The 27,728-nt window shown below is 49.2% G+C and overlaps 1 protein-coding gene across 2 annotated transcripts; it reads right to left on the bottom strand.

Moving 5' to 3' along the window:
* Positions 1-9,414: 9,414 nt before the first annotated feature.
* Positions 9,415-26,650, bottom strand: SALL4 (spalt like transcription factor 4). 2 transcript variants are annotated; one of them, XM_036245734.1, is made up of 4 exons: positions 26,521-26,650; positions 14,095-16,395; positions 13,021-13,295; positions 9,415-9,834 (listed from the first exon to the last, which is right to left on the bottom strand). In XM_036245734.1, exons 1-4 carry the CDS (start codon positions 26,648-26,650, stop codon positions 9,415-9,417), a joined length of 3,126 nt encoding a protein of 1,041 aa, XP_036101627.1. The 2 variants fall into 2 exon arrangements, with proteins under 2 accessions (XP_036101627.1, XP_036101628.1); XM_036245735.1 differs by having other exon boundaries at positions 15,388-16,395.
* Positions 26,651-27,728: the final 1,078 nt, after the last annotated feature.

Genomic DNA, 27,728 nt, shown 5'->3' with positions numbered 1-27,728 from the left:
GATATTTTTACATTTATCTTCAGATAGAATGGGAGGGAGGAAGAGAGAGAAACATCGGTGTGAGAGAGACACATCGATTGGTTGCCACCCGTACAACCCCAACCGGGGCCGGGAACAAACTGCAACCAAGGTACGTGTCCTTGGCCAGAATCAAACCCAGGGCTCTTTGGTCCGCAGGCTGACGCTCTAACCGCCGAGCCAAACCGGCCAGGGCTCAACCAATGTTTTTAAAAGCGTTCCGGAGCAACAGTATCCTCCATAAAGATACTAGGGAGTTTAGGGAAAATTCACAGAACATTCCATAATCTTCACTGAGGACATACAATGTTCCAGGAACCGGGATACAGTTAACAAGACAGACACAGTTCCCGCTTCCTGGTGTCTACGACTCTGCTGGGTCCTAGAGAAAGTTATAAATGACTTTGAAAAGGGCAAGAATGACTGACCAGTCTCCTCTCTCCTCCAGGTTACCTGGCTTTTCACTGTTTTTGAGCCATTTTACAACTCTATAAGGTGAGGGAAACTATGTAATACAAAGGAGTCCTGTCCATAAACATGCAAATGAACTTTGTCCCATAGAATGCAGTGGATCATTGCCTTGGGTCTATTTGTAAATTCACTTCAACATTCCTGCTGCCTAGAATTTGGGAGTTCTTGCAATTCTTTGAATTAGCTGTAAATCTGTTAATAAAATCTTTGACACATGTTCATTTTATATACATAGGAGTCATGATTTCCCCTTCTAAAAATATGTGAACAGGGTAGAAAGAAAATAGACAAGTAAACATTTTAGAGTGCACAATGCCTGTGAATAATAAAATGGGTGAATGCGAATCCCCTAACGCTGAAAGGAAAAAGATGGCCCCTAAGCAGTTCCCTACTGCACACACCCCATCGTTTAAAAAAATTTTTTATTGATTGATTTTTGAGAGTGGGGGTGGGGGGAGGGAGAGAGAGAGAAACATCCATTTTTATTGTTCCGCTTATCCATGCGTTCATCGGTTGATTCTTTGTGGCCTGCCCTGGGATCCGACCCCCAGCCTTGGCAATGCTCTCACCACCTGAGACAGGGCCACCCCTGTTTTCTAAAACACAATTCCAATGGAATCCCAAAGATTAGCAATCTTAAATTCCATTCATTTCTCTTCTCCCTCCTCTGCGGTCTTCACCATAGTAGGAAATGAAGATGAAGATAGAATCCTCTCTGACGCAACCATTTACTCAGGACATTTAGGGAGGTCAGTGAAGAGTTTCTCCCTCCAGGGTGGCCTGAAAGCCATCAGAGTAATCAGCAAGCCTTAGGGGTGGGAAGTGATTTATGTGAATAGAAGGGGGAAAGCTTCTCTAACACCAGGTATACCCAGCATCAGGTATACCCAATACCAGGTATACCCAACACCAGGTATACCCAACACCAGTTATACCCAGCCTCAGGTATACCCAGCTTCGGGTATACCCAGCCTCAGGTATACCCAGCACCAGGTATACCCAGCATCAGGTATACCCACAGCTTTACCACCAGCTGATATGGAAGATCATTTGTTTCACTGCTTTTAATTTAAAGATTTTCCCCAGGTATCCCATCAGGATAAAACAACCCTCCTTATCCTGTTTTTCATACCTCGGTCTTTAGAACACTAGTACTGTATTCTCTTCTATTTAATTCTTTGCTTAAGACAATAGGTGGTTTACAAAGGTTTGAGGGTGGAAAGGGAGCAACAAGGGAAGAAATGCAAGTCATTTGGGAAGCCCGGCTTCTCCCAGGAAGTCACTTTCAAATCTCCTTTAGACGGAAAATGCAGAGCTTGAAGTCTTTTTTTTTTTTTTTTAAACCTCACCCAAGGATATTTCTGCAATCACTTTCAGATGGGGGGGGGGGGGGGAGAGAGAGAAACATTGAAGTGAGAGAGGCACATTTTCTGGCCGCCTCTCGAATGACCCCGACCAGAGCTGGGGACCAAATCACAACTGAGGTACGTGCCCTTGACCGGAATCAAACCCTTGACTCTCTGGTCTGCGGGCTGACGCTCTAACCGCTGAGCCGAACTGGCCAGGGCTGAAGGTCTTTACTGAACATATTTGCAAGGTCTTATTTTATTATCTCCATGGTGAAGTACACTTCTGAGAGGTCAATTTATTTCTTATCTCACTGTAGCCCAGTTGGATTAATACTCCATTTTTCTTTTGATATTTAGAAATTGTTGGAATTGGTTAAAACCAAGTGATAAGGACCTGGGGGTTTGTTTGTTTGTTTTAAGGCAAAAGTCTGTATTTTCATGGGTACCAAGAACATATACCCCTAGACAATACCCATGCTTTGCCAAAAGCCATTGTTTCTCTGGGCATATTAGTTGACTTTAATCGCTTTCAACCTATTTTCTCTGGACAGAAATAGGGATCCCTACTAACTGATCATTTCACAACACATGCAAATGCGAATCATTATGCTGTACACCTGAAATTAATGCGACGTCAAATACACCTCAATTTTTTTAAAAAGTCGATCTAATCATAATTCATATTTGGGTTCATGCCATTTTAACAGTTACATTTTATGGCAAAATGTACTTCAATTTTATACGCCAACATTCACCAGCTTTTTGTAGATAATACCCTTTTAAATTTATGATACTCCCTTGCTCAATTCAAGCTTCATTCATTTTTAGATATTTTGGAAAAATAAATAATGGAGAGATACTCTGCCATTCATGAGTAATGTATCACCTGTAACTTAAGAAAATCAATTAATTGCCCAGAGATGCATTTGTTATGTATAAATAATATAACAACATTTTTTTTTTAAAGGAAATGAGCCCAGAGTTTTGTTTTTTTTTTTTTTTTTTTTTGTGGTACATGCCCCTAATGGGAACCAAACCCGGGACTCTCTGGTCCACAGGCTGACACTCAACCGCTGAGCCAAACCGGCCAGGGTTTTTTTGTGTTTTTTTGTTTTTGGTTTTTTTTTTTAGCCCTGGCTGGTTTGGCTCAGCAGTAGAGTGTTGGCCCGCGAACTAATAAGTCACGGGTTTGATTCCAGCCAAGGGCATGTACTTCAGTCAGGGTCGTGCAGGAGTCAACCAGTCCATGTGTCCCTCTCACATCAATGTTTTTCTCTCTCTCTCTCTCCCTCCCTCCCATTCTGTCTGAAAATAAATAGAAAAATATCCTCAGGTGAGGATTTATTTATTTATTTTCTTTATTGATTTTTAAAGAGAGGGGAAGGAAGAGGGAGAAATAGAAACATCAATAAGAAAGAACATCGACTGGCCGCCTCCTGCATGCCCCCCACTGGGGATTTGGCCCACAACCTGGGCAGGTGCCCTGACCGGGAATTGAACCGGCGGCCTCTTGGTGCATGGGTCCACTGAGCAACACCAGCCAGGCTAGGGTGAGGATTTTTTTTAAAAAGGGAAAAGCAATGGGCATTCCTTACTTAAGTGCTCAATGATTTTACTTGGAAACAAGAGAACAGAACTGGGGGAAGCGAAAGGACCGAGGATAATCTCTCCACAGGAAGTCTATGCCCCCCTGGATGACTACACAATGGTGCAGAATCCACACAGTACCGAGAGATGCCAAGGACGGAAGAAACCGAAGGCAGCTGTAGTGTTTAGATCTGAGCTTAATCAATACAAGATCAGAAATCAATACAGATTTCGGCAAACAGAGCTTTTCAAATCGGGCTTCCCCGACACCAAGGGAGAGCCTAGGGTCAGCGGGGTTCTGCCAGTCCGTAGATTCCAGTGTTCTGGGGTGTTTGTCTACGGAATTGGTGAGAAATGTACATGGAGGAATCAGTGCGACGTGGTAACCCCTGCTGAAAGAAACATTCGGTTGCTAAAGTGACCTTATTGGAAGACACGTGGGAAACCCACCTTAAAAATGACCTCTACTAGCTTACTGTCTTTCTGCACTTTATTACATCCTTTTATCTAGAGCAATAAGGCAGTGATGGAACATGCCATTGCATGCACGCCCGCTAGGATCTGAGATGCAAAAGACGAACATTATCTCCAAGATAAAGGAGATCTCATCAGAGCAGCTGAACCATGTGACCTCCTTCCTCCGTCTCAGGAGATTGAACCAAGAGAATCCACCTGATCCAAAGTTGGAGCAAAATGAACCAAAGAGGACAGTGTAGATTTTCTGAGCCAGCTACCATATCTGAATGCTTCCTGTACCCCTAAATCAACTGCTTTCATCCTCTCATGTAATCTCACCATGCTATGATCCAGACAGTACCCCCATGTAGATGAGTGAGGGCCCATGACTACACTGCCACAGTGCCGACCTGGGACTCCTCCCCAACGAAGGGCGTTATCTCGTCATGAACCCTTCCTTTCCCGATTTGAAATGCACCTGTATCCTCTAACTCCTTACTAACCTCTTGTTTCTGGACTTCCTACATATGCTGACATGTGTTAACTTTCCTGTCTGGGTTCCAGCCACCTGCCGGTTGTAAACAGGCGGTGTTGCCCATGAACCCTATTGAAGAACTTCCTGTAAACCTGCAGGTATTTCAACACCTTCCTTGTGGTTCAGCTACAGCAGCTGGCGCAGGTTTAACTGAACCTCCACCTTCCTGTTCTTCTTCTTAATCCTCACCCAAGGATATGTTTTTATTGATTTCTTTTTTGAGAGAGAGAAACATCGATCCTGTATGTGCCCAGACCTGGGATTGAACCTGCAACCTAGGTATGTGCCCTGACTGGAAGTCGAACCTGCAGTCTTTTGGTGTACGGGTCAATGCTTCAACCAACTGAGCCACCCAGCAGGACCTCCTACCCCATTCTTGATGGCTCTTAGGCTAATTCTGCTTCTCCACCTGGAGGGGGGCCCACCCCAAGCTTTCTCCCGGCCCTCTCCAAATGCACCTATACCACGCAAACGTTTCCCAGAACACATGAATAAGCAGGTTCTAGGTACCAACTACAGGCAGCAGGCCACAGGGAAAGGTGGGAGTTTGCCCCTCGCCCCGTTTTGTTGAGCTATAACTGGCCATTTACTCAAGTCAGGACATTGAGATTCTCTTGTCATCCATCAAGTATCGACTAGGAGGAGCCCGTAGCGGAAGACACAGGAGTCAGGCAGGTCTCAAGACCAAAGGGCAGGTTCTATGGCAGCTGCACTGCTTACCTTCTGTGCTCCAAACCAGGACCCCTTTACGGCAGTGGGGTGCTCACATCACAGCCTACCCTTTAATTATTTTGTTTTTCTTGTATTGATGTTAGAGAGAGAGGAAGGGAGCGGGAGAGAGATAGAAACATCGATGAGAGAGTACATCAACTGGCTGCCTCCTGCATGCCCCCACTGGGGATCGGGCCTAAAACATGGGCATGTGCCCTGACCGGGAATCAAACTGGCAGCCTCTTGGTGCGTGGGTCGACGCTCAACCACTGAGCCACACCGGTCGGGCACGTCACAACCTACTCTTGAAGAGTGGGCTTCAAAACCCCAAACACTAACCCGAAAGAATACATGCACCCCTATGTCCACTGCAGCATTATTCACAATAGCCAAGATCTGCAAGCAACCCAAGTGCCCACCAGTAGATGAGTGGATGAAACTGCTGTAGCCCTGGCCGGTTTGGCTCAGCGGTCGGAGCGTTGGCCTGTGGACCAGAGTCCTGGGTTCAGTTCCCACTAAGGGCATGTTCCTTGGTTGCAGTTTGTCCCCGGCTCCGTTTGGGGTCGTGTGGGTGGCAACCACTCGATGTGTCTCTTTCAAATCAATGTTCCCCTCTCTCTCCCTCCTGCTCTATCTGAAGAGAAATGCAAAAAATGTCCTCCAGTGAGGATAAAAAAAAAAAACAGAAAACTGCTGTATTACATTTATGCAAGGGAATGTTACTCAGCCACAAAAGAAAAAAGGAAATCTTACCTTTGGACTAGTGTGGATGGACTTAGAGACCATTATGCTAAATGAAATAAGCCAGAGAAATGTAAGTACCATATGATACTCTTATGTAAAATAAGACGCAGAGAGAGCAGGCTGACGGCTGTGAGGAGGGGACTAGAGGGGGGTGGGGGAGGACTGAGCCAAAAAGTAAAAAGGAGAAAAGACTCTTGGACAGGGACAAGTGTTGTGATTGCCTGGGGGTGGGGGGTGGGAGGGGGGGATAAATGGTGATGGAGAGACTTGACCTGGGGTGGCGAACACCCAATCCAGGGTGCAGGTGTGTTGTAGAATTGTATACCTGAAACCTGTATGATTTTGTTAACCAGTGTCACCCCAATACATTCAGTAAAAAATAACAATAAAAGCAGATGGCTTTTGTTTATCAAAGAAAGCAAATGGGCTTCAGATTAGGGCTGACAACGTAGACACACACACCGCACACTTACGGAAACCATCACAATCGTGTAGCAATCTCTCAAGGTCAGACTTACCCAAGTGCAAACGTGACGCCAGAGATGAGCAACATTCTTGAACAAAACAGTTCGAGGGAACAGGAGTACTGTCCAGCAATAGCTAATTAAACGTGTTTGTATCATGGCAGATATTTACAAAGGATTAGGCAGAAACAGCCTTCTTTTCTTTTTATCCTCACCCAAGGACATCTGTCCATTTATCTTCAGATAGAGCGGGAGGGAGAGAGAAACATCGACATAAGAGAGACACATCGAGTGGTTGCCACCCACAAGACCCCAACAAACTGCAACCGAGGTACGTGCCCTTAGTGGGAACTGAACCGGGACTCTCTGGTCTGCTGGGCCGACCGACCAGGGCAGGCAGAAACAGCCTTTACATCGGAAAGATGCCTTAAAATATGATGGAGGGGGGTAAAGATATATATATACTTTTAAAAAATTCCTCACCCAAGGATTTTTCCCATTTTTGTTCAGATAGAGTGGGAGGGAGGGAGAAGAGAGAAAGAGAGGGCTATGCTTTTATTAAGTAAAATAATTGGAATCTAGAAAGACATAAAACTTAACTGTGGGTTGGTATCAAGAGGGAGAAAAGGTGTAAACTGTGGACTCGGAACCAGAGCATATTAGCTTTAAGCAGGACTTTTCATCCCCGTGATCTGAAGGATTGGCTGTCTTGCTGAGTCAGGAGAGTGGCTGCTTCACCCCAATTTTAGAGCTGAGGCCAAAGGGCTCACAGGCCTTGGGGGGTGTGGGGGGGGGCAGGACAGAAACATCCACTTGCAAAGGAAGTTGACAATGCAGAACTCCTCAGGTCAAAGGTCATCAGGCTACTCCCAGCCCTTTCCTGGATGTCAAGAGAATCCACTCCAGAATCAATGTGGGGTCCACATCCACCAAGGTTCTCCTGGGCCTCATGCTGGTTCTTGCCATGGGGCTCGCAAAGACAAACAGAGCCAAAGGGGGCCAAGACCAGTAATGGCTTTCCCAGTAGGTCGTTGACCTGTCTTGCCGTGTCACCCCATCCTGTGAGCACTTTTTCCGCTACCCTAAGTATGTCCCCTTGGAATTACGTGCCACCTCCTATCTGACTTTTAGCCCATTCCCTTCTAAGTAGCCTGTAAGGATGAGATGGTTAAAAATATTGTGTCTCTGCCCGTGACGTGTACCCAGTTGGGATGGGCTGAGATGTGGGGTAGTCTAGGGCGTGAAGCCCTCTATGGTCATGAGTGAACACAAGCAAAAGTTCTCCAGCGAGATCTCGCTAATAAAATGGCTATGCCTTGAAAGGAAAGCTACCAACCAGCAAATAGTTGGTTATGTGCTTGAGAATGGCCAAGCATGGATGTAACCGGAGGGTCAGGAGGCACCTGGAAATAATGGTCGAGTAAGGATCCTCAGGTTTAGAGCAGAAACTACCAGAAAAACGTAGACACACCTGGTGGGGGGAAAAATATCCAAAGTTTATTCTCCAACAGTCGGCATCAGCAGGTAAAACTACAGGGTTTTCTCGGTAGATCATACATTCACAAGGCGTAACAGCGAGAAAGCCTCGGGTGTGTCCTCTGTAACAATATCCACTTCACAGTGTAAACAGGTGCTAGTATTGTGTTCACTTACAATTCCAGAAGGAAAGGCACAACATGGCAAAAAAATAATAATTAATTTTTTTTTGGATCCTAACGTCAGGTGCAATAACTCAGACGGACTTTTGATATAAGTCTTGATCTACATTTCCACATCGAGGGGGAAAGACTCCTCCGCCCGGAAATCAGGGTCTTTCCTCCTTCTTCCTTGTTAAGCCATTAGAGCAACGTTTCCTTGTTTGCTTCATATTACATACACAAAAAAGGAATTTAAAAAAAAAAAAAAATCACAAAAATATCTGGAACTTCCAGCTGCTCCCACCAATACATCAACTCTTAGGTTTAAGACAGGGACTAGGAACACTTTTAGCGGTCATAAAATAGAAAAAAAGAGACTAAGGCTACAAAAATAAAAATAAATGAGGTAGATAAATTAAAGCTCTCATACCCAGGACTCGCCTGTTCCAACTTTGTAGCCTTCATGCAATACTTGGGGGGGAGAGGGGGGAAGGGGGCGGGGGCTATCTTCATAATTACTTGGCATAAGTCACATCAAGGAAATTTTAATAAAAATTAGTCTGTGAACCTCATATAAGAAACATGCCCTTCCATGAGTTTGTTCAAGAATGGGAAACCCATTTCTTCTAGAGAGTAGGCACTGGCGAACTAAGTTAAGTCACCTGAGGTCCCCTGCTCAGGTGCCCACCTGTCCTGGGAGGCAGGGAATCCATTGGCACTCTTAGAGGTTCCAACTGAACTGTATTTCAATAAAGCAGCAACATACACTTCTGACTCCCGAAGGACTGAAACCAGTCCTTCCGAGGACATCCTACTAAGGTTCCAAGGCTGAAGGAATTTTGTCATTCTACAACCTTAGTAAAAAGAAAAATACATTCAAAAAAAAAAAAAAAATAACAACAAACAAAAAGATGGGTGCAGGGCTGGGGGGGGCATACGAAACAGGTCCCCAAAGACGACAGACCTTGTCCACTTACCCGCATACAGTCACCACAGAAGTATATAGCACACCCCCCCGTTAGGCTAAGCAGTTGTCTCTCCATCAGGGTTCAGTAAGTTCCAACGCAAAAAGCTGAATCTTTGGAAATAGTCACTCCAGCTCCTACAAAGTTTTCACGTATAGTTTGTCTCAAGTAACAAAGCTACTTTGCAAGACCCGCTTCTTTCCAAAATTACAAAAAAAAAACAAAAAAAAACAGTCTATTTGTTTTAGTATGATTTGTGTTTTTTTGCAAAGCAGCATAGCAACATTGTGATTGTAGGACTTGCCTGAGGTTGTGGTCACAACTGTAAACATCATTTGCACATCAGTAAAGAAAAAAAAAAAAACAAACAGGAGATGGGTCCTTTAAAAAAAAAAAAAAAAACAACCAACAACAAAAAAGGTCCAGTTGGAGAGCAGTCACTGGGCACTTCTTTGAATGAACGGGCTGGCCTGCGGTTTAGCTGACCGCAATCTTGTTTTCTTCCAGGAAGTGGGGGAACTGGGGTTTGGGGACGCTGTCCGCAGCACCCGGCTTTTCCACATCGGCACCCAGAGCCGACTGAGAGCCATCCAGCTTGGAGGCCGTGGCGTTACTGACGACGGAGCTGGCCCCAAGGGACACAGGGAGAGTAGGGATGCCCCCACTCTGGATCACTGAGATCTCGTTGGTCTTCATGGCCAGACCGCCGTTGAGCATGGTGGTGTACTGGTTCCATACCACCGGGTCCACACTCACCGAAGGGGCTATGGTTTCCTTGGGAAACACCTCTGGGACCCTCTTTGCATCTGCTCCCAGAAGAGCCATGGTGTTCTCGATGGCTAGCTTCCTCCCGCGGCGCGTGGAGCTGTTGTTGGTGCCGTGGGTCATGTAGTGGACCTATGGGGAGACGGACAGCAAGGTTCCCCCCAAACAGAGATGTGAGTACATGCTGGCCAGCCAGTCAGCCGCAGGGTTTGGTTCCCCCCAACAGTATTAACATCATGTATATTTAAGAATTAGGTCCGGCCTGTGTGGCTCAGTGACTGAGCATCAACCCCTGCACGGAGAGGTCGCCAGTTCGATAGATTCCCAGTGAGGGCACGTGCCCAGGTTGTGGGCCTGATCCCCAGTGGCAGGCATGCAGGGACAGCCAACTGATGTTCTCTCTCGTCGATGTTTCTATCTCTCTCCCTCTCCCTTCCTCTCTCTCTAAAATCAATAAAGGAAAAAAGAATTATAAAAAAAAAAAGAATTAGATTTCGCCCTGGCTGGTTTGGTTCAGCGGTCAGTGTCAGCCCTCATCGCCAAGAGTCACAGGTTCGATTCTAGTCCCCGTCTCTTCCTCCCTCCCTCCAACTCTGTCTGAATCATGGAATAATATCCTCGGTGAGAATTTTTTTAAAATTAGATTTCATATGTAAAATATCAGACGACAGTACTATGTATCGTTTCTCCAGCTTGGCCTCCTTTGTGTAATTCCCTTCCTGTTCTGGATTTGAGTCTACAAACCCCCTTTAGCTTCTTCCCTTTTTTTATTAATTAATTTTTTAATTTATCCTCACCTGAGGACATTCTTGCATTTATCTTCAGATAGAGCAGGAGAGAGGAAGGGAGAGAGAAACATCTATGTGAGAGAGACACATCGTCTGGTGCCCACAGAACCCCAACAGGGTCTGGGGACGAACCGCAACCGAGGTCCGTGCCCTTAGTGGGAACCGAACCCGGGACCCTCTGGTGCACGGGCCAAAGCTCTAACCGCTGAGCCAAACCGGCCAGGGCCCCTTTAGCTTCTTTAAGAACTGAGGTACCAGGTTCTCTCGGGCATTTTCACTTCACCTTCACTGCCGTCCTCAGAAGCTAGTGACCTCATCGGGCTCAGAAGTGAGAAGCTGTTCCGGCACGGCAGGTATAATTGTAAGCACTTTATTGTGTAACTCATTCCATCTCCAGGACAACCCCGAAGCCACCATTGCCGGGATCCCCACGTCCGGGAAGTTGAGGCAGAAAGGAACACAAGCCTCGGGCCACTGGGGCCAGGAGAGCAGCCCCGACCCGCCTGGCGGCCGGCTGGGCCTGGGAACAAGTGTGAGCTGTGTCTCTGGGAGTCAGCGTCAGAGACGAAGTTACTTCATGTCCCTCCTCTGGCAGTTTGCCCACAGGACTCAAAAGAACAGACTGTTTTGTAATAATAAGTATTTTCGATTTTCAAAATGACATAGTATCGTGTTCCAGGTCAGCTTGATGGTGGAAGTTCCCACCTTTACTCTGACGACAACGAATTCAGGGAGTGTCGCACTCACTGGAGAGGGAGAGCAGGAGAAACAGCCTGGTGTGAACTGGAGGCCAGAGGAGCACTCGGGCCGATCCCTCCGTGAGCTCAGCTGACCACTTTCAACCCCCCCGGGAGGGCCTCCCCTCCAATTCCCGTGTGAAATCACAGGGGAACTGACTTACCACACACAAAGTAGGCCATTCTCTGGAAGAACCCAGCTGCTCTATTTTTTAAAAATACGTTTTTATTGATGTTAGAGGGAGAGAGAAAAGCATTGATTAGAGAGAATCATCCACTGGCCGCCTCCTGCATGTCCCCTGCTGCAGATCAAGCCCACAGCCTGGGCATGGGCACTGCCCAGGAATTGAACTGGTGACCTCTTGGTGCAAGAGATGATGCCCAACCAACTGAGCCACATGGGCCGGGCTGGGCCCAGCCGCTCTATTTTTAAACACACTGCTGATAATGCAGAGGGGTACACTGCACTGGTACTGTTGTTACACGTGTATGTTTAACTGACGATGTTCAACCTAGCAGGTCGGAAAATAAGAGCAACATACAGCACAGGGTGGCCATCGGGTCTGGGAAGCATATGAAACCCACACGTGATTGGTCAGTGTTATGTTACTACACATGACAAATGTCATCAATGTTTGCAGACTTGATTTCACACATCTACTAAATGACTGTTGAAAGGCATCACGATCTGCCGGCCGGTGTGGCTCAGTGGCTGAGCCTCGACCCAACCAAGAGGTCACCGGTTCGATTCCCGGTCCGGGCACAAGCCCAGAATGTGGGCCTGATCCCCAGTGGGGGACACGTAGGAGGCAGCCAATTGATGTTCTCTCATCGATGTTTCTATCTCTTCCCCCCTTCCTCTCTCGAAAATCAATAAAGAAGGAACAAACAGGCACCCGACCTGCCCAGGATCGGAAGGACAATCACCCACGCTGAACTGAAAACTGAAACAGGAGGAGAAAGCAGCCGGAGCGCCCCGCTCCTAGACGGCACCCCTTAGAAAACGCACCCCGTATAAAACGCACCCGGTATAAAACGCACCCCGTATAAAACGCACCCCTTAGAAAACGCGCCACTATTTTATGTGCCTCTGAGATTAGAGGAAAAAATTTACCTATTATTTCAGACACTGACAGTAAGGCGCATCCAATCTCAGAGATGTCGTGATATGAGAAATCGTACCTCTTTTTTTTTATTTATTTATATCCTCACTCGAGGACATTTTTGCATTTATTTTCAGATAGAGCAGGAGGGAGAGAGAGAGACACATCGATGTGAGAGAGACACATCGAGGGGCTGCCACCCACAGGACCCCAACTGGGGCCGGGGACAAACCGCAACGAAGGTACGTGCCCTCAGCGGGAACGGAACCCAGGACTCTCTGGTCCGCAGGCCGACGCTCTCACCGCTGGGTCAAACCGGCCAGGGCGAAAATGTACCTCTTTTTTAAAGAATATTTATTTCAAGAGCCAGTTTTGCGCCCTGGCCGGTTTGGCCAATGGTTAGAGCACTGCCTGACCTGCGGACCACAGACCCACAAGTTTGATCCCCAGCCCAGGTTGAGGTCTTGCGGGAGGCAGCCCATTGATGTGTTTCTCTCACATCGAGGTTTCTCTCTCTCCCCCTCTCCCTCCCACTCTATCTGAAAATCAATGGAAAAATATCCCCGGGAGAGGATTATTTTAAAAAAAGAGCCAGTTTGGAGACAGAACATCCCATTCGCTCTCAGTAGAAGGTCCCTGTGGATGGAGAACACCTGGCTCCCATCCTTGCCGAAGCGCTAAGAAACTCACCTTCAGGTTGCCCTTGGTGGTGAAGGCCCGAGTACATATGTTACAGGCGAAGGGCTTCTCCCCGGTGTGAGTCCGCTCGTGAATCTGAAGGGCGCTGGCCGACGAGAAGTTCTTCCCGCACCGCGTGCACGTGTGCTGCTTGCCGTGGCGGCGGGGCTGGGCCAACAAGGGCGCCATGCCCGGGGTCATGGCCGCGGGGCCGAACGCACCGGGGACCTCCACTTTGACGTAGGTTGGCTGGGCTCGGACAAATGCTGACGGCAGGCTGCTGCGACCTGGTGTGCAGAGAAAACAAGGCCCAAACCCGATCATCTCACACTCGTTCACTCTTCAGACCGTCAGAGAGTTTTGAAAGCGACTGCCCCTGCCCGACCGCCCAGAAGTGGCTTTCGGGAAATTTACACCCCGGAGGCAGCTTCCTTTGACCTCTTTCCTGGCGCAGGGAATAATCGTGACTCCAACACTCAGGGAAACTTGCCACTTGGGTGTGAAGGGGACGGCTGCACAGACTCATGCATCCAAGTTCAAATGCCTACATAAAGAGTTCCCTTTAGCATGAGCCCAGGTGCCCATCCTCGGACTCTATGATGCAGCTGTTCCCCCATCTCGCCCTTCATCAATGGGCACCCCCACCATTTATATGTGCGCTTCAAATGGGTTCGATTCTTTTTGACCCGTGAGAGTTCTTCATTTGTGACCCTCACATTAGGGAGTGGGACCTCAGAATGGAGAAATGATGGTGTATCTCTGTGGGCAAAACACAGCGCCCACTTCCTCAAAATTCTTCTACTCTCGAGATTACCCTATGTCCCCACGGGGCTCAAACACAAAAATATGAAAACAAACAAAAACGGTATGCTGTCCAACGTGCATTAATCGTCCTAAATCAAAGCATGTCCTTACTGGGAGAGAGGAAGCTACGGCCCCTCCACCCAGAGGCACAGAACGGCTACCCGCCCTACGGAGGAGCTGCTCCACACTTATCACACACTCCGCTCGTCAGGTTCAACCCGGGCTCCTTTCGGATGACCTTGTGCCCAAAACGGACGTAAGTTAAATCCAAAGCACTATCACCTTCCGTCTCAGGGTGGCTGCTCTCCGAGCTGTCCGCTCTGCCGCCAGCGTCAGGGGACTTGGACTTGCTGCTCTCTGCCTGGCTATTGGCCGGGGAGAGGGCCTGAAGGGACGTGGTCTCCAGCACATCTGGACTTCGACTCTGATACTCCTGGTCACCCATCACCGAGGACGAGTCGTTGGTCAAGCCGTCGCTCTCCACAGAACCGTTCTCTCTGCTGTTCTGCCGCTGAAGGACCACAGGAGCGGAACCCACCTTCCCCGTGGCGAACCCTGGCGTGGGTGATGCCGAGTGGATGCTGGAGAGAGGCACGGGGACCTTTGAGCAGCTGCTGGGGACATCCTGGGAGCCCACCTCATCGACATCAATGCTTTCGACGACGTCGTCATGACAGGTGGCCCCCGAGCTGCCGTTCTCTGTGACCATCACCAGCTCGGGACACGTGAAGTCGCAGGGACTCTCCGGCAGCGGTGTGTTGGGAATCTGACCGCCCATGTGCATCCGGATGTGCCGCTGCAACATGACCGCGTTGGTGAACTTCTTCTGGCAGATGGGGCACGAATGCTGCGTCTTTATGGACGTGCTGGTTTGGTGAACCCCGAAGTGTGCCTTCAGGTTGCCTTTGGTGGAGAAGGCTCGGTCACAGATCTTACACCGGAACGGCCTCTCCCCGGTGTGGGTGCGGTAATGCATTTTGAGGGAGCTTTGGCAGCTTAAGACACGGTGGCAAATGTGACATTCATTGGGGTCGCTGGTGACCTTGTCAATGTTCTCCACCAGCTGCTGCAACTTCAGGGTCTCCGACCCTGGCTCGGGTGTCCCTCTCCCTTGGAAGACACCAACCCTTGGGGGATTATGGTTGGGCCCCACCCCAGAGAGCAGGGGTCCGTCCTCACTTTCTGGAGAAGGCCCAGGCTGCAGGTCGTTGGCCAGTGGGCCACCCATTAGGTCCTTGGGGTTAGTCCCCGAAGAGAGATTCTGAGGTAGCCCTGCACTGGGGGTCCCTGTGACCAGGACGGGTTTGCTGTCTAAAGAGAGACTGGATTCATCTACGGGGACAGGTACAGGGAGCGCGTAGGGGACGCTGCCTGCGGCCATTCTGTCGTGGAGCTCGGCAAACAGCTGGGGGTTTGCTTTCACCTGGGGGTGTCGATGGAAGTGCACCTTGAGGTTGCCCTTGGTGGTGAACCGGTGGCCACAGACCGAGCACACGAAGGGTCTCTCTCCAGTGTGGGAACGGAGGTGGATCTGCAAGGAGCTATCAGTCCCAAAAACCTTGCTGCAGTACTTACACTTGTGCCGGTAGAGGGCGGCCTCGTCTTTGGGTTTGACATCCACCGGGGACACGTTGGGTGGCTTCCCCTTCCCTTTCTTGGACGGGTCTAACGCCACCGTGGAGAAAGGGCTCTGGAAGAGCACAGAGCCCGGGGCCTGAGGTATCAAACCCGGGAGGCGGTTCGGGAGCACCCTCGTCCCGTCCGGCCTCAGGGCGAAGGACACCAGCCCCGGGGACACAGAGCTGGTGGTGGAAGGGATGTTTGCATGAGGTAGCTTGGCTTGTTTCAAGGTGTCCAGGGACAGACCTTGGCTTCCAGCTTTCTGGCTGAGCAAAGCCACGGCTGCAGAAACCTGCTGGGACATGTGGCTGCCTAAGGTCTTCAGGGTGTCGGCTCCCGCCACGCCGGAGTGGAGGGCGTGGGCAGCCCACATGTTCACCTGCACGCGGATCTGCTCGGTGAGCTGGATCTGCTGCAGCTGCTGCTGCTGCAGACACAGGATCTGCTCCAAGACCCACGGGATGCTGTTGGCACCGGGCAGGGGGGCGGGCAGCGCGTCCGCGCTCCGCTGATTGACCGCCACCTTGGTGCCCCGTAGTGCTTGTAGAGTGACGTTAGTGTTGGCCACTTTGCCTTTGGGTAAATAGCTTAAGTCCTGGGGTGTGGGTGGCAGGGCGGTTTCTGTCTTTAGGAACAGGACAGACTCCGCCCCTGGCTTCTCCTTCATGTCCCCTGAGCTGCCGCCATCCTCCCTGTGACTGTCCTTACAGCTGGGACTGCGTGGCTGGTGGCTCAGCACAGCCCCGGAGAAGTCTTCGGAAGGCACCGGCCCCTCGCTGTCGTTCATGATGAGGACAGGTGGATGTTTAGTGCAATTTTTCTTATGTTCTAAGAACTCAGAGACGCTGAAGAACTCTCCACAGCATTTCTCACAGATGTGAGTCTCCTCCTGACGAGGCCTCTTGGCTGCGGCCGGGTCCTCATTCATGTCATCGCCGGCTGCCGGGTGGTTCACTGAAGTACCTGTGACAAGAGAGTAAGAGCTAAGAATTCATCCAAGGAAGGATGAGGGACAACTTCTTGGGAAGTACCACGACCAGACAACACACAGTGCAACTGTCTCCGTGACAGGTGGGCAGCCGATATAAGGCTGTGTAAGGGTCCTGGCCGGTGTGGCTCAAGGGTTGGGTACCGTCCCAGGGACCAAGAGGTCGCTGGTTCCATTCCCAGGCAGGGCACATGCTGGGTTGCAGGCTCGATCCACTGAGGGGTGTGCGGAGAAGCCTACTGCTGTTTCTCTCTCTCCCTCTTCCTTCCTCTCTCTGAAAATCAATAAAAGTATTTGTCTATTGTTATTTACTGATTTTTTTTTTTAAGAGCATCGATTTGTTGTTCCACTCATCTCTGCATTCGTCAGTTGAGTCTTGGATGTGCCCTGAGCCTGGATCGAACCTGCAACCTTGGTGTTATCAGGATGACACTCCAACCAAATGAGCTACCTGCCCAGGGCCCAAACATGTCTAAGCACTAACCCCAGCACCTGCACATTTGGCCTTATCTGGAAGAGGAACTTTGCAAATGTCATTGGCATGGGTCCAACCCCAATGCCTAGCGTCCTTAAAAAGGAAAGGGAGGTTGGAGACAGGGGAAAAGGCCACGCGAGGGAGGTATGTGGCCATAAACCAAGGCTGCTGGCGAGCAGAAGAAAGGCGGGAGGTAGGAACCAACGGAGAGCAGGAAGAGGCAAGGGACAGATTCTCCCAGAACCTGCAGGAAGAGCCAGACCTGCCGATACCTGGGCTTCGTACTTCTCACCTCCAGAGCTGAGAGAGAATACATTTCTTTTGTTTTAAGCTTCCTGGTTTGTGGGAGTAGCTTCCGGCAGTCCTGGGAAACTCCTACAATTTATTATAAATAATCCCCCCCGAGACTGGCACCCCCACTCAAAGCAGGCTTCCAAAGGCAAATGAATTCCACGCAGTCAATGACAATGGTATTGGAAATGTGAACCCTGACAAAAAGACACTAACAAGGGCTCCTGGTGGCTAATCGGGCTCAAATTTTTCAGACCAGAGCCTAGCAGCCATCTCTGCACAGGGGCCTCTCCCACGCAATGCTTTTCAGAGGAGCCAGAGCTGGACCACCTGCCTCTGTACTGAACTGCATGCCCTCCTGGAATCCTACCGCCGCCAATAGGACTGAAGCTTTCCCTATCCAATCAGAGCCGCGCAGCTCCTGATCGGCTCTACTCTGACCAATCAGGACAGTGCCTTTTGCACCAATCGAACGGCAAGGATTTGGAGTCCTTGCGTACATGCACCAAGGGCGGAGACTTCTGTCCAGATAAGCCAGCATCCTTCCGAGCCAGAGGCCGACCCAGCACTCGCCTGTCAGTAACAGGCTCCATTCGGAGGGTCAGTCCGCAGAATTTGTTACACGTGTATCATCAGGCCTGGCCGGGTAGCTCGGTTGGTCAGAGCCTTGCCCGATTAGCCAAGCTTACGGGTTCAATCGCACGTCAGGGCGCCTACAAGAACCAATGAATACATAAATAAGCGGAATGACAAATAGGTGTGTGCGTGTGTCTCTCGCTCTCAAAAAAGGGCAAAAGAAAAATCATGCATAATCACGACAACCCTGTAAGGCGGACAGATGTCTGGGTTAAGTGATTCATTTAACAAATGCTTGAGCACCTACTATGTGGGATCTGGGAAAAGTATAGATGCTATAGATGTCAGTGAACATTAGTTTCTCCATCTCTTCTGTTTCTTTCTTTTTTTAATCCTCACCTGAGGATATTTTTCTACTTATTTTCAGATAGAGTGGGAAGGAGGGAGAGAGGGAGAGAGAAACATCGATGCAAGAGAGACACATCCACCAGTCAGTTCCTGCCCGACCCCGACCAGGGCTGGGGACCAACTGTAACTGAGGTACATGCCCTTGACCGGAATCGAACCTGCAACTCTTTGGCCCACAGGGCGACACTCCAACCACTGAGCCAAACCGGCCAGAGCCCCACCTCTTGTATTTCTTTCTTTCTTTTTTTTTACTGTTATTGATTTTAGAGAGGAAAGGAGACAGAAACATCTGATAGGCTGCCTCCCATCCACACCCTGACCGGGAATCGAACCCACAACCTTTCTGGTGCACAGGAGGATGTTCCAACCAACTGGGCCACCCAGCCATGGCTCTTTTTTTTTTTCTTTAAATTGTTTTCCCCTCACCTCTTTTATTTCTAATAGCAAGACAACTAGGGCTGCTGACAACTATAAGACAACAGTCACTGACGACAATATTTCTGCCCTGGCTGGTTTGGCTCAGGGGTTGGAGCATCGACCTGAAGACCAGAGTCCCAGGTTCGGTTCCCGCTAGAGGAACGTACCAAAAAAACAATACTTCTCACCTGCGACTACGGGGAAGGCTGGGGTTGGAGGTCCGTGGTGACAAGATAAGCCTCCAGTATTCTGACTAGGCATCTGTGGGTGAGCCCCCCATACACGCTACATATACTAAAACTCAGACAGGCAGCACCCAGGCCCTCTATTTCAACTCTTCTTTCGTTCTTACACTTCCTATCATGTTTCTTCTGTTAAGAGTGAACCTATCTTTCCTCTCATAGAAACCCCAGGGCAGAATGTATACCTGAGGTTGTCTGGGGAGGATGGGGTACCAAGAACACAGGTTACCACCTTTCTGGGACACCCAGAGGTGACTTCAAAGTCAGGACACCATGCAGCCCTGAACTTCCAAGTGGAGCTCAACAGGAGGTACCTACTACCTTCCTTCCGGCCCCAATATTGCTCCACAACTGTAGTTATTTCAAGAATCAAGTTAAAAATAGTTGTCAATTCCCAGAACACTTAGAGATAGCATCTATGGGAAGACTTCCCCAAGACTTGAAATGCAGTGCTGGGGGGTGTTAAATAGCACAAATCTTTCTGGAAAAGCAATTCTGGTAATCATAAGCCAAGAACTTTAAAAACTTTTGCCCTGCCCATGTGGCTCAGTGGACTGAGCATTGTCCCATGGACTGAGAGATCCTGGTTCAAGTCCCGGTCAGGGCACATGCCCAGGTTGGGGGCTCAATCCCCAGTAGGGGGCATGTAGGAGGCAGCCAACGGATGTATCTCATGCACATGGGTGTTCCTCTCCCTTCCTCTCTAAAAAAATAAATCATGCCCTGGCCGGTTTGGCTCAGGAGTTAGAGCATTGGCCTGCGGTACAGAGAGACCCGGGTTCGGTTCTCGCTTAGGGCATGTACCTCGGTTGCAGTTTGTCCCGGCCCTGGTTGGGTCATGCGGGTGGCAGCCACTTGATGTGTCCCTTTTGCATCGATGTTTCTCTCTCTCCCTCCCTCCTACTCTATCTGAACAAAAAAATGTCCTCAGGTGAAAAAAAAAAAATCAATAAAAACAGTAAAAAATAAAGTGGTGAAACTTTTTTAAAAGTCGGGAAGGAAATATCCACTATTGGCAGGTGCATGTAAATAGATACAGCTTTTGCCCTGGCCGGTTTGGCTCAGCGATTAGAGCATTGGCCTGCAGACCGGAGAGTCCCGGGTTCAGTTCCCACTAAGGGTACGTGCCTCGTTTGTGGTTTGTTCCTGGCCCCGGTTGGGGTTGTGTGGATGGCGGCCACTCCATGTGTCCCTTTCACATCGATGTTTCTCTCTCTTCCTCCCTCTCTCCCTCCCATTCTATCTGAGGATAAATGAAATATCCTCGGGTGAGGATAAACAAAAACAAAAACAAAAGATATTAACATGTAAAGGGAAACTTCTGAAATATGAACAACTACTGCGTTTGGTTTCTAGGTCTTACAGCGTGGGACAGGTGGTTGCTTCTGTACTATGGGTTCTTATATATATATTTATTTTAGAAAGATAGGAGAGAGAGAAACATCAGTGAGAACATCAATTGACTGCCTCCTGCACGCCCCCTAGTGGTGAAGGGAGGGGGTAGAGCCCACAACAGGGGCATATACCCTGACCAAGAATGAACTGGTGACCTCTCAGCACGTGGAAAGAAGCTCAGTCCATTGAGCCACATCAGCTGGGCTCTTGCCCCCACCCCCCCATTGAGGATATAGGTTTTTCATTGATTCTAGAGAGGAAGGGCAAGAGAGAGAAAGAAACATCCATGTTAGCAAGAAACATCAACCAGTTGCCTAATGAACATGCTCCAACCAGAAATCGAACCAGTGACTCTTCAGGTTCACAGGATGGTGCACTAACCACTGAACCACACCTGCCAGCCCTCTGGTTTCTTTTTCAATTAGCATGTTTACACCCTTTGTCTTAACCATTCTACTTCTAAAAATCTCCAGGAAAGCCCACCCAAAAATGCAAACTCACCTCCTCCTAACAATTATATACTTCAGACCTCAACTCATTTATCTTTGCAGCCACATAATCAAACAAGTCTTTGCTCCCAATTTGCAGATGTGGAAACTGAGATTCAGAGCAATTCAGTGGCTCAGTGTGACGTACTGATAAGCAGAAAACAGAAGAGCAGGGATTGTACTCATAAACACTACAAGGGGACTAAAATTAGTGGCCTAATTTATCATTGTTTCTTCCAGAGAAGTTTCTGAAACTTTTCATTTTACCTCTCTAAGGAGGCTTTAAAAAAATTTTTTTTCCCTTTGATTTTAGAGAGAGAGGAAGGGAGAGGGGGAGAGAGATGGAAACATCGATTAGCACCTCCTGCATGCCCCCCACTGGGGATTTGGTCCACAACCTGGGCATGTGCCCTGACCAGGAATCAAACCAGCAACGTCGGTGCATGCATGGGTCGACACTCAACCATTGAGCCACACCAGCTGAAGGAGGCTTTTTTAAAGCATTTTTTCCTAATCAGCCCCTGCCATGAAATTTCAGTGCCACAAATATATTGTATATCTATCTGTTCATGCACTGTGGTCCTTTGGAAGACCACAAACCACCATAATGTCAATAAATGTTTCTGACTTCCCCCTAAAAAAACAATTTCTACCCCCTAGGGGATAATATTCCCTCACTAAAAATGTAGGCATTCTTAAACTGGGGTCCATGGAGTTAGATAGGAGAAAAATATATATTTCTTTTCACTAACCTGAACTAAAATTTATCATTTCTTTTCATTCTGAATGTAGGGAACATACCACAGGGGAATATTTATTGTCAGCAGCCTGAACTAAAATGTAAGTTTCTTTCAATCGTGAGTGTAGGGAACGCACATACCACAGTGGTATCACAGAACCCATGAGGAGTCCGCCATCAACAGAAAACAGGTTTTCATGTGGTGTTACTGGAAATTCTGGTGGCTACCTGACCAGCTGCCAGATCTTATTGTATTCATAAAGAAGCACGTGTCACTTGATCACAAATGTGTTCGGTTTTGATAACTCTATCTCAACGCAATTTATTTTCCCTGGTATCTCTGTGCATTTCCTTTTATGTATTTAAAATACTTTCTGTGGAGAAGGGCTTTATGGCACAAAAAAGGTTAAGCTCCGGGAGTGATTTACGACCCGAATACCAGCTCGCCTTCACTGTACACACAGGCTGGCTCTCCTCTCCTGTAGCCATACCAGCCACATCCCCCTTGAATCTTAAAACAGCAGGAGTTCTGTTTGCTTGCGCAGTAAAAAGCCCTTCTCCATCCAGACCACCGTTGGCAAATACCGAAACCCAATTTGCCAAAAGAGCGTGAGGACTGTTATGAACAATCGCTGGGTCCACTTAGGTGAACCCTTCTCAAAAGAAAAAAAAAGCAAGGCTCAGAGGGTTGACACAGCAAGGGGAGCCTGTATTCTCCACCCCACCCCCACTCCGAATTTTAGGAATGTTATCTCCCAGCATCTAGTTATCCAATAAGTTGGAAGAATGCAGTAAACCCAGCAGGGGTCTTAGATTCAATCACTGCCAAATGGATAGAAAATACTCTTTCCATTGTAGAGGGAGAAAAGCTCATCTACCAGAGGCCAATCAAATGCAGGAGATGAGAACATGCTTTAAAAAAAAAAAAGTTTATCTTGAGAAATGCATTAGGACTCCAGCTTATCTTTTCTCCCCATCCCTATATTAAAAGAACTACAATGAGTAGATTAAAGATCTACTACCCTCCCCCACCAGCAGGATAATTACCAAAAAACAAAAGGAAATTGAGAAGTCCTCAAGGATTGAACCAGTGGAAAGAAAGTGCCCTTTTTACCAGTTTCATTTTACATCTGAATTCCACAATCTGAGAAACACTTAAGTAACAAGCCTTTAACTCCATTCATAGATGGCAAATTAGAGCTGTAATTAAGTTTCTACTTAATGGAGAGCTAAAAAAAAAAAAAAAAAAAATTTTTTTTCCCCAAGCAGTCTAGGATCAAAATTCCAGGACTTTGCTGAAAGGGAAAAACACAGAAACGAATAAAAGGGGACTGTACAGCCACTAAGGTGTGAGCCCCGCTGTTCACATTGGAGACGTGTTCCATTTGGCCTCAACTGGAACTCATCTTTTAAGCAAATTTGTTACCTCCACGTAGGCAGGGAGCTTTCGTTGTTTCCTCCAGAGGCCCCTAGAACCAAGCCTGACACGGGAACAAAATTATTTGGGGGGGGGGGGGGTCATAAACAGAGGATGGCGGTGATTGGAGAGAGGCAGTTCTTGTCTGGATCTAGACGCTTTTGAAAAATGTTTAGATGCTTTTTAATAATCAGAAGTACAGTAGGTGATGAACAGGGGAACTTCTGGAACTGTCTTCCCCCCATCATTTGTCCAGGGCATTTTTCCGAAGGCCTCCCAGGGCGCATCTCAAAAACTAAAAGGGAGGCGAGATCATCAAACTCAGCCGGCTCAACACTCACCGTGGCCCCCTCGTCAAAGGAAACAGAAAATTCCCTCCCATAGCCAATTCCTCTAAGACCACGACAAACAGAAGTGGTGGCAAAGCTGCAACCCAACAGATGAGTCAAAAGGAGAACTCAAGATAATGTACTCGAGGTCCCCAGCCTGGTATCTGGCACACAGTGGGTTGCAGATAAAAATGCAGAATTATCTCAGTGGGCAGTTCAGCACCATCTTGACACAATAAGTAAATAAAAACCAAAACAGTGTTAATTTGAACAATATTAATTACCGACCATATTCCCAGTGCACAGCGAGCCTTCCACAGTGGCCATGATCCCAACAGGACACTTATGGCCACTGTAGAATAGAACCCAAAAGCTCAGAGAAATCTGGTAGGTCCCAAGGTTACATCGCTGGAAGTCACACAACCAGACTGCAGCGTACATCTTTAAAACCTTACCAAAAAAACCCAACCTGATTTAAAAAGAGGAAGTAGCAACTCTCTCTCCTGCCTGGGATATGGGTCCCCAACACCCCAGGGCTGAGGAAGCTAGCAGAGGCTGAATGACTTACTATCCTTGGCTTGTGCTATGATCTGCCTTTTACGGAACAAAGGGGCCCGGTGAAAGTTTTGGCCCCTCTCCCTTTCGGAGACACAGCAACATTAATGGCACAAATCAACACATTTCCCTCTCCCCCAATTAAAATGGGAGCTCCCAAGTGCCCTATTCTCAGAACCCTTACTGGCCAATGTAGGTCATTTCAGCTTAGAAACTGGGGCCAGGCCGTTATTTGAAACTTGGGAATCTTAATCGTTGAAGGTTGTAATCCAGTTTAGCACAAAGGGCATTTGAAACTCTTTTGAGAAAATGCTAATTTCCCTGTGAGTAGCTGGAGGCCCCCTGACCACCTGCAGATGTTTTGATCTGCTAATTGATCGCCAAACTTCATTTTCCTCCCTCAAAAACCGGTCTTCATTCCAAGTGGGTCTCACATTGGCGCTGCGAGGTAGAATCGGCCACACGTTAACGGTAACTTACACATGTCTATACATCTGCCTATCTAACATAGCTGTACCTGTGTACTCAGACACAAGCGGACTGCTCAGATGCAAACTGCAGCCATTAAATGGAAATGTACCGCTTGGGAAAACTACCTTCTGTTCCACGGTGTACCTGCGGACCCTGCAAACACATCCTAGGGTCGAGGAATTCTCTCCAAGAATTCCAAAGACTTGGCAAATACCCGGCACAGCCAGGGATCCCGCAAGCAACTGGCTGGGGGCCGAGGGGCGCCCATGGTTGGCCCAGCCCAGCGCTCTCCATTCCCCTCCACAACCCGTCCCCCATCAGGTGCGAGCCGGTACCTGCGAGGGGACCCCTCTCAGCAAATGGTGCGGCTCCAGATTGGGCCTCCAGGGGGCGCCCGTGCACAAGTCGGCTGCCGGCCCCAACCCCAGCGATCAATAGCGACCCCCGCCCTCCCCGAAATAGTGGAGGGAGCGCCCTGTAGGCCTGAGACCTTAACCATCTCGGGTTAACTGATTGTAAACTCCAGCCATCGTTAATTTAAGAAGCCTCCCCCGTAATAAATTCCCCCTAAAGGTGCCAAACACCCAAAAGTTCCACCAGCGTGCGCTCACCCAAAATGAAGGGGGAAGGGGAGGTCAGAGCAGGACCAGGGGAGGGGTCAGAGTCAGGAGCTCGCCCCTCCTCTCCGGAGGAAGCGGGCGGGCAGAGGGTTAACCCTTTTGTTCCAGGTGGGCCAGGCGACGAAGCCTCTCCATGCTCCCTCCACCCCACCCCCCAGGCACAAAGAGAGCCCACCCTCCTGGGACCTCGGGTGCTCGCTGCCGGACCATCAGACGCCCCAAAACGCACAGCCCGCTCCCCTCAGTCAAGCCAATCTCTTTAATTGCCCTGGAAAAATGTGATTTCGAAGGTAGTAGGGATTTATGTGAACCCATTATAATATATTTGGGAAATGTATTAATGCCCTCCTCCCCAAAAATGAGGACAGTAATCCAAAAGTTGCAACCGGCGATCGCCTTCCTGCCCGAGTTTTACCTCGGAGTGTCTGGAGTGGCCGCACACCCCCCATCAACGGCTGAGAAATTATAAAGCAAGCGGCGACCAACAAGGCCCAAGAGGAGGTTAAAGCGCACCCTCCCCCATGCGTACGCTAAAAACTTATCAGGCGACAATTTGGCGGGCCGGGACGGAGGGGAGATAGTGGGAGATCGACTCGCTCCTAAAACCTCCTCTACTAAGTGACCAGGAGGGGGGGAGTTTGCACAGCCGCTCCGGGCAGGGCTGGGGTCCCGAACTCCTCCCGACCCGGGAGACGCTGGGCACGGAAGCGTGGGCCGGTCAGCCCTGGCCGTGATCGCCTAGCCTTGGCCCGACCTCTCCCCTCTGGCCCCTGGTGGAAAGCCGGGCGCCCCAGTAAAGCCACGCAAAACGCCCGGCCGGTGCACCCCGGCGGGGCTGCCGCGCGCCCGCGACCCCGGCGCCCGGGGGCCCGCACCCTTCCCGCAGGCCGTGGCTATTTTAGGAAGTCGGAAATCAAAGATGGCTGGAGGTCAGGCCCCGAAAGGTTAGGGCGAAAATCGGCAAGAGGCGTAGCCCGAGGGAAAAAGCGAAAACCAAAAATGATTAAGAAAAAAAAAAAGAAATATTGGGCCCTTCTCCCCCACCTCCTCGGGCCCTCCCATCCCCTTTGCAGCGCGGGTGGCCCGCACCCCAGCTCCTGGGGGTGGGGAGAGGTCGTGCCCCCTCCCCCCGCTTGGCCCAGGAGGGGCGCGAGCAACAGATCGCCCTCCCCCGGGGGGGGTCTTCCAAGGGTGCGCCGCTCCTCCGGACTCTAGAAAAGTCCCCAAGGGGTGAGGGAGAGAGTGGGGACCCCCGGGGTCTTTCTTTGAAAAGCGGCGCCAGGGAGGGAGGAGGGGAACCTAAGTTACAAGTGGGGGGGGGAGGTTACTAGTGAGGGGAGTGGAACCAATTAAGAGAGGGGCAGAGGACAAGGAGAAGGGAACCTTTCAGGAAAGAGGGACACAGAGGGTGGGGGTCAATTTTACAATAAGAAGGGAGAGACCTAGGGGTGAAATTTACACAAGTGAGGGGAAGCGATAAAAATGTAAAATTAACAAGGGCGCCACGGGGCGGGGGTGTGGGGGTGAGGCTGCCTCTCTTCTCTGGAACTGAGCCCCACATCTCGGTTCCAGAATCTGCACTGGAAGCCGCTAGCTCCCCGGAGTCCGCGCCTTCGAGGGTTCCGCGAACATGCGGGAAAGTGCGCGCCCCGGGCGTGCGTCCCCGTCCCCACTCACCCGGCTCCCCCGCCGCCGGCGCCGCTGGGGCCGCATCTGCAAACTCCGGGGCCGGCTGCTGCGGCTGCTGCTCGCCCTGGTCCTCCTCGGAGTTGATGTGTTGGGGTTTCGCCTGCTTGCGCCTCGACATGGTGCGAGCATCGGGGCGCCGGGAGAGCCGCGGTTATTTGCCCTCTCCGCCACAAATTCCTGGAGTTGGGAAATTTACCCCCCTTCGGCCGGAACGCGCATGTCCCAGTAATTATTATTATCAATAATGCATTGCGATTTATCATGAGCCCTGACAGCTGATTGGCCTGGGTCCAAGACCTCAGAGATCATTTAAATAAGCCCTCATTGATCAGGGAGGGGCGAGGCATTCTGGGCTTTGTAGTTCGGCCCTACATGCGACAAAGGCGTGTTCGTCCAGGGAGCGCAACTAATTAGCATCCGGGCTCAGATTGGCTGGATCATGGACGAAATCGGGGGAGGGGGGGACTGGGGGGGTGGACACCCATCCTTCGCTCCAGCGATCTGAGTCGTTGGAGAGAAAATGAAAAAGAATTGTGTACTTAGTAAAAATTAGGGACTTACGTAAAAGTTTTGGACCGACCGTCTTTGGTTGTGTGCCCCCAAAAGTGACTTTTGTAAGGTTGATATCCTCGCAAGCCTTGGAGGATGGTCTTTTTAGTGGCTCAATAGTTACATCTACCAAAAATCCGAAAAGCAAACAAAAAACTGAGATGTGACCTGTGTCCCCTTCCATCTTCTTGGTTGAAATGTTAACATTGAGTTTCGCGATGCCCGAAGAATAGTGAAATGGTGGGTAATTCTACCTTCTCGCTCTATCTCAATTCATAAAATGGCTTTCGGATTTCCAAAATTTCAGATTATTCCCTCACCATAATTTATTTACTTTAAATGATAAATGGCCCCCAGAATTCACAGTCACAAAGATTAGTTTGTTGTTATAATACCACCTTGATTTTGGTTTGATTATTTTTTTAAAACTTTAAAATTTCTAAATATAGAAAGGGCAGATTAAAAATGAGGAGTCAGATAATATCAAAAGAGCACACAATTGCATCCCCCCCCACAGCAATAAATGTCTGGTAACATCATACTTATACTCTACTTTACAGATTTTATTACATCACCTGTGGAAGCAGTGTGCCGGGTGTTACTAAACTAATCATTACTGAAATTTTTGGCAATATAGACAATTATGG

This window comes from Molossus molossus, unplaced genomic scaffold, assembly GCF_014108415.1.
Source record: "Molossus molossus isolate mMolMol1 unplaced genomic scaffold, mMolMol1.p scaffold_m16_p_6, whole genome shotgun sequence".
NCBI classification, from domain to species: domain Eukaryota; kingdom Metazoa; phylum Chordata; class Mammalia; order Chiroptera; family Molossidae; genus Molossus; species Molossus molossus.
This window is presented reverse-complemented; position numbering and strand designations above follow the sequence as displayed.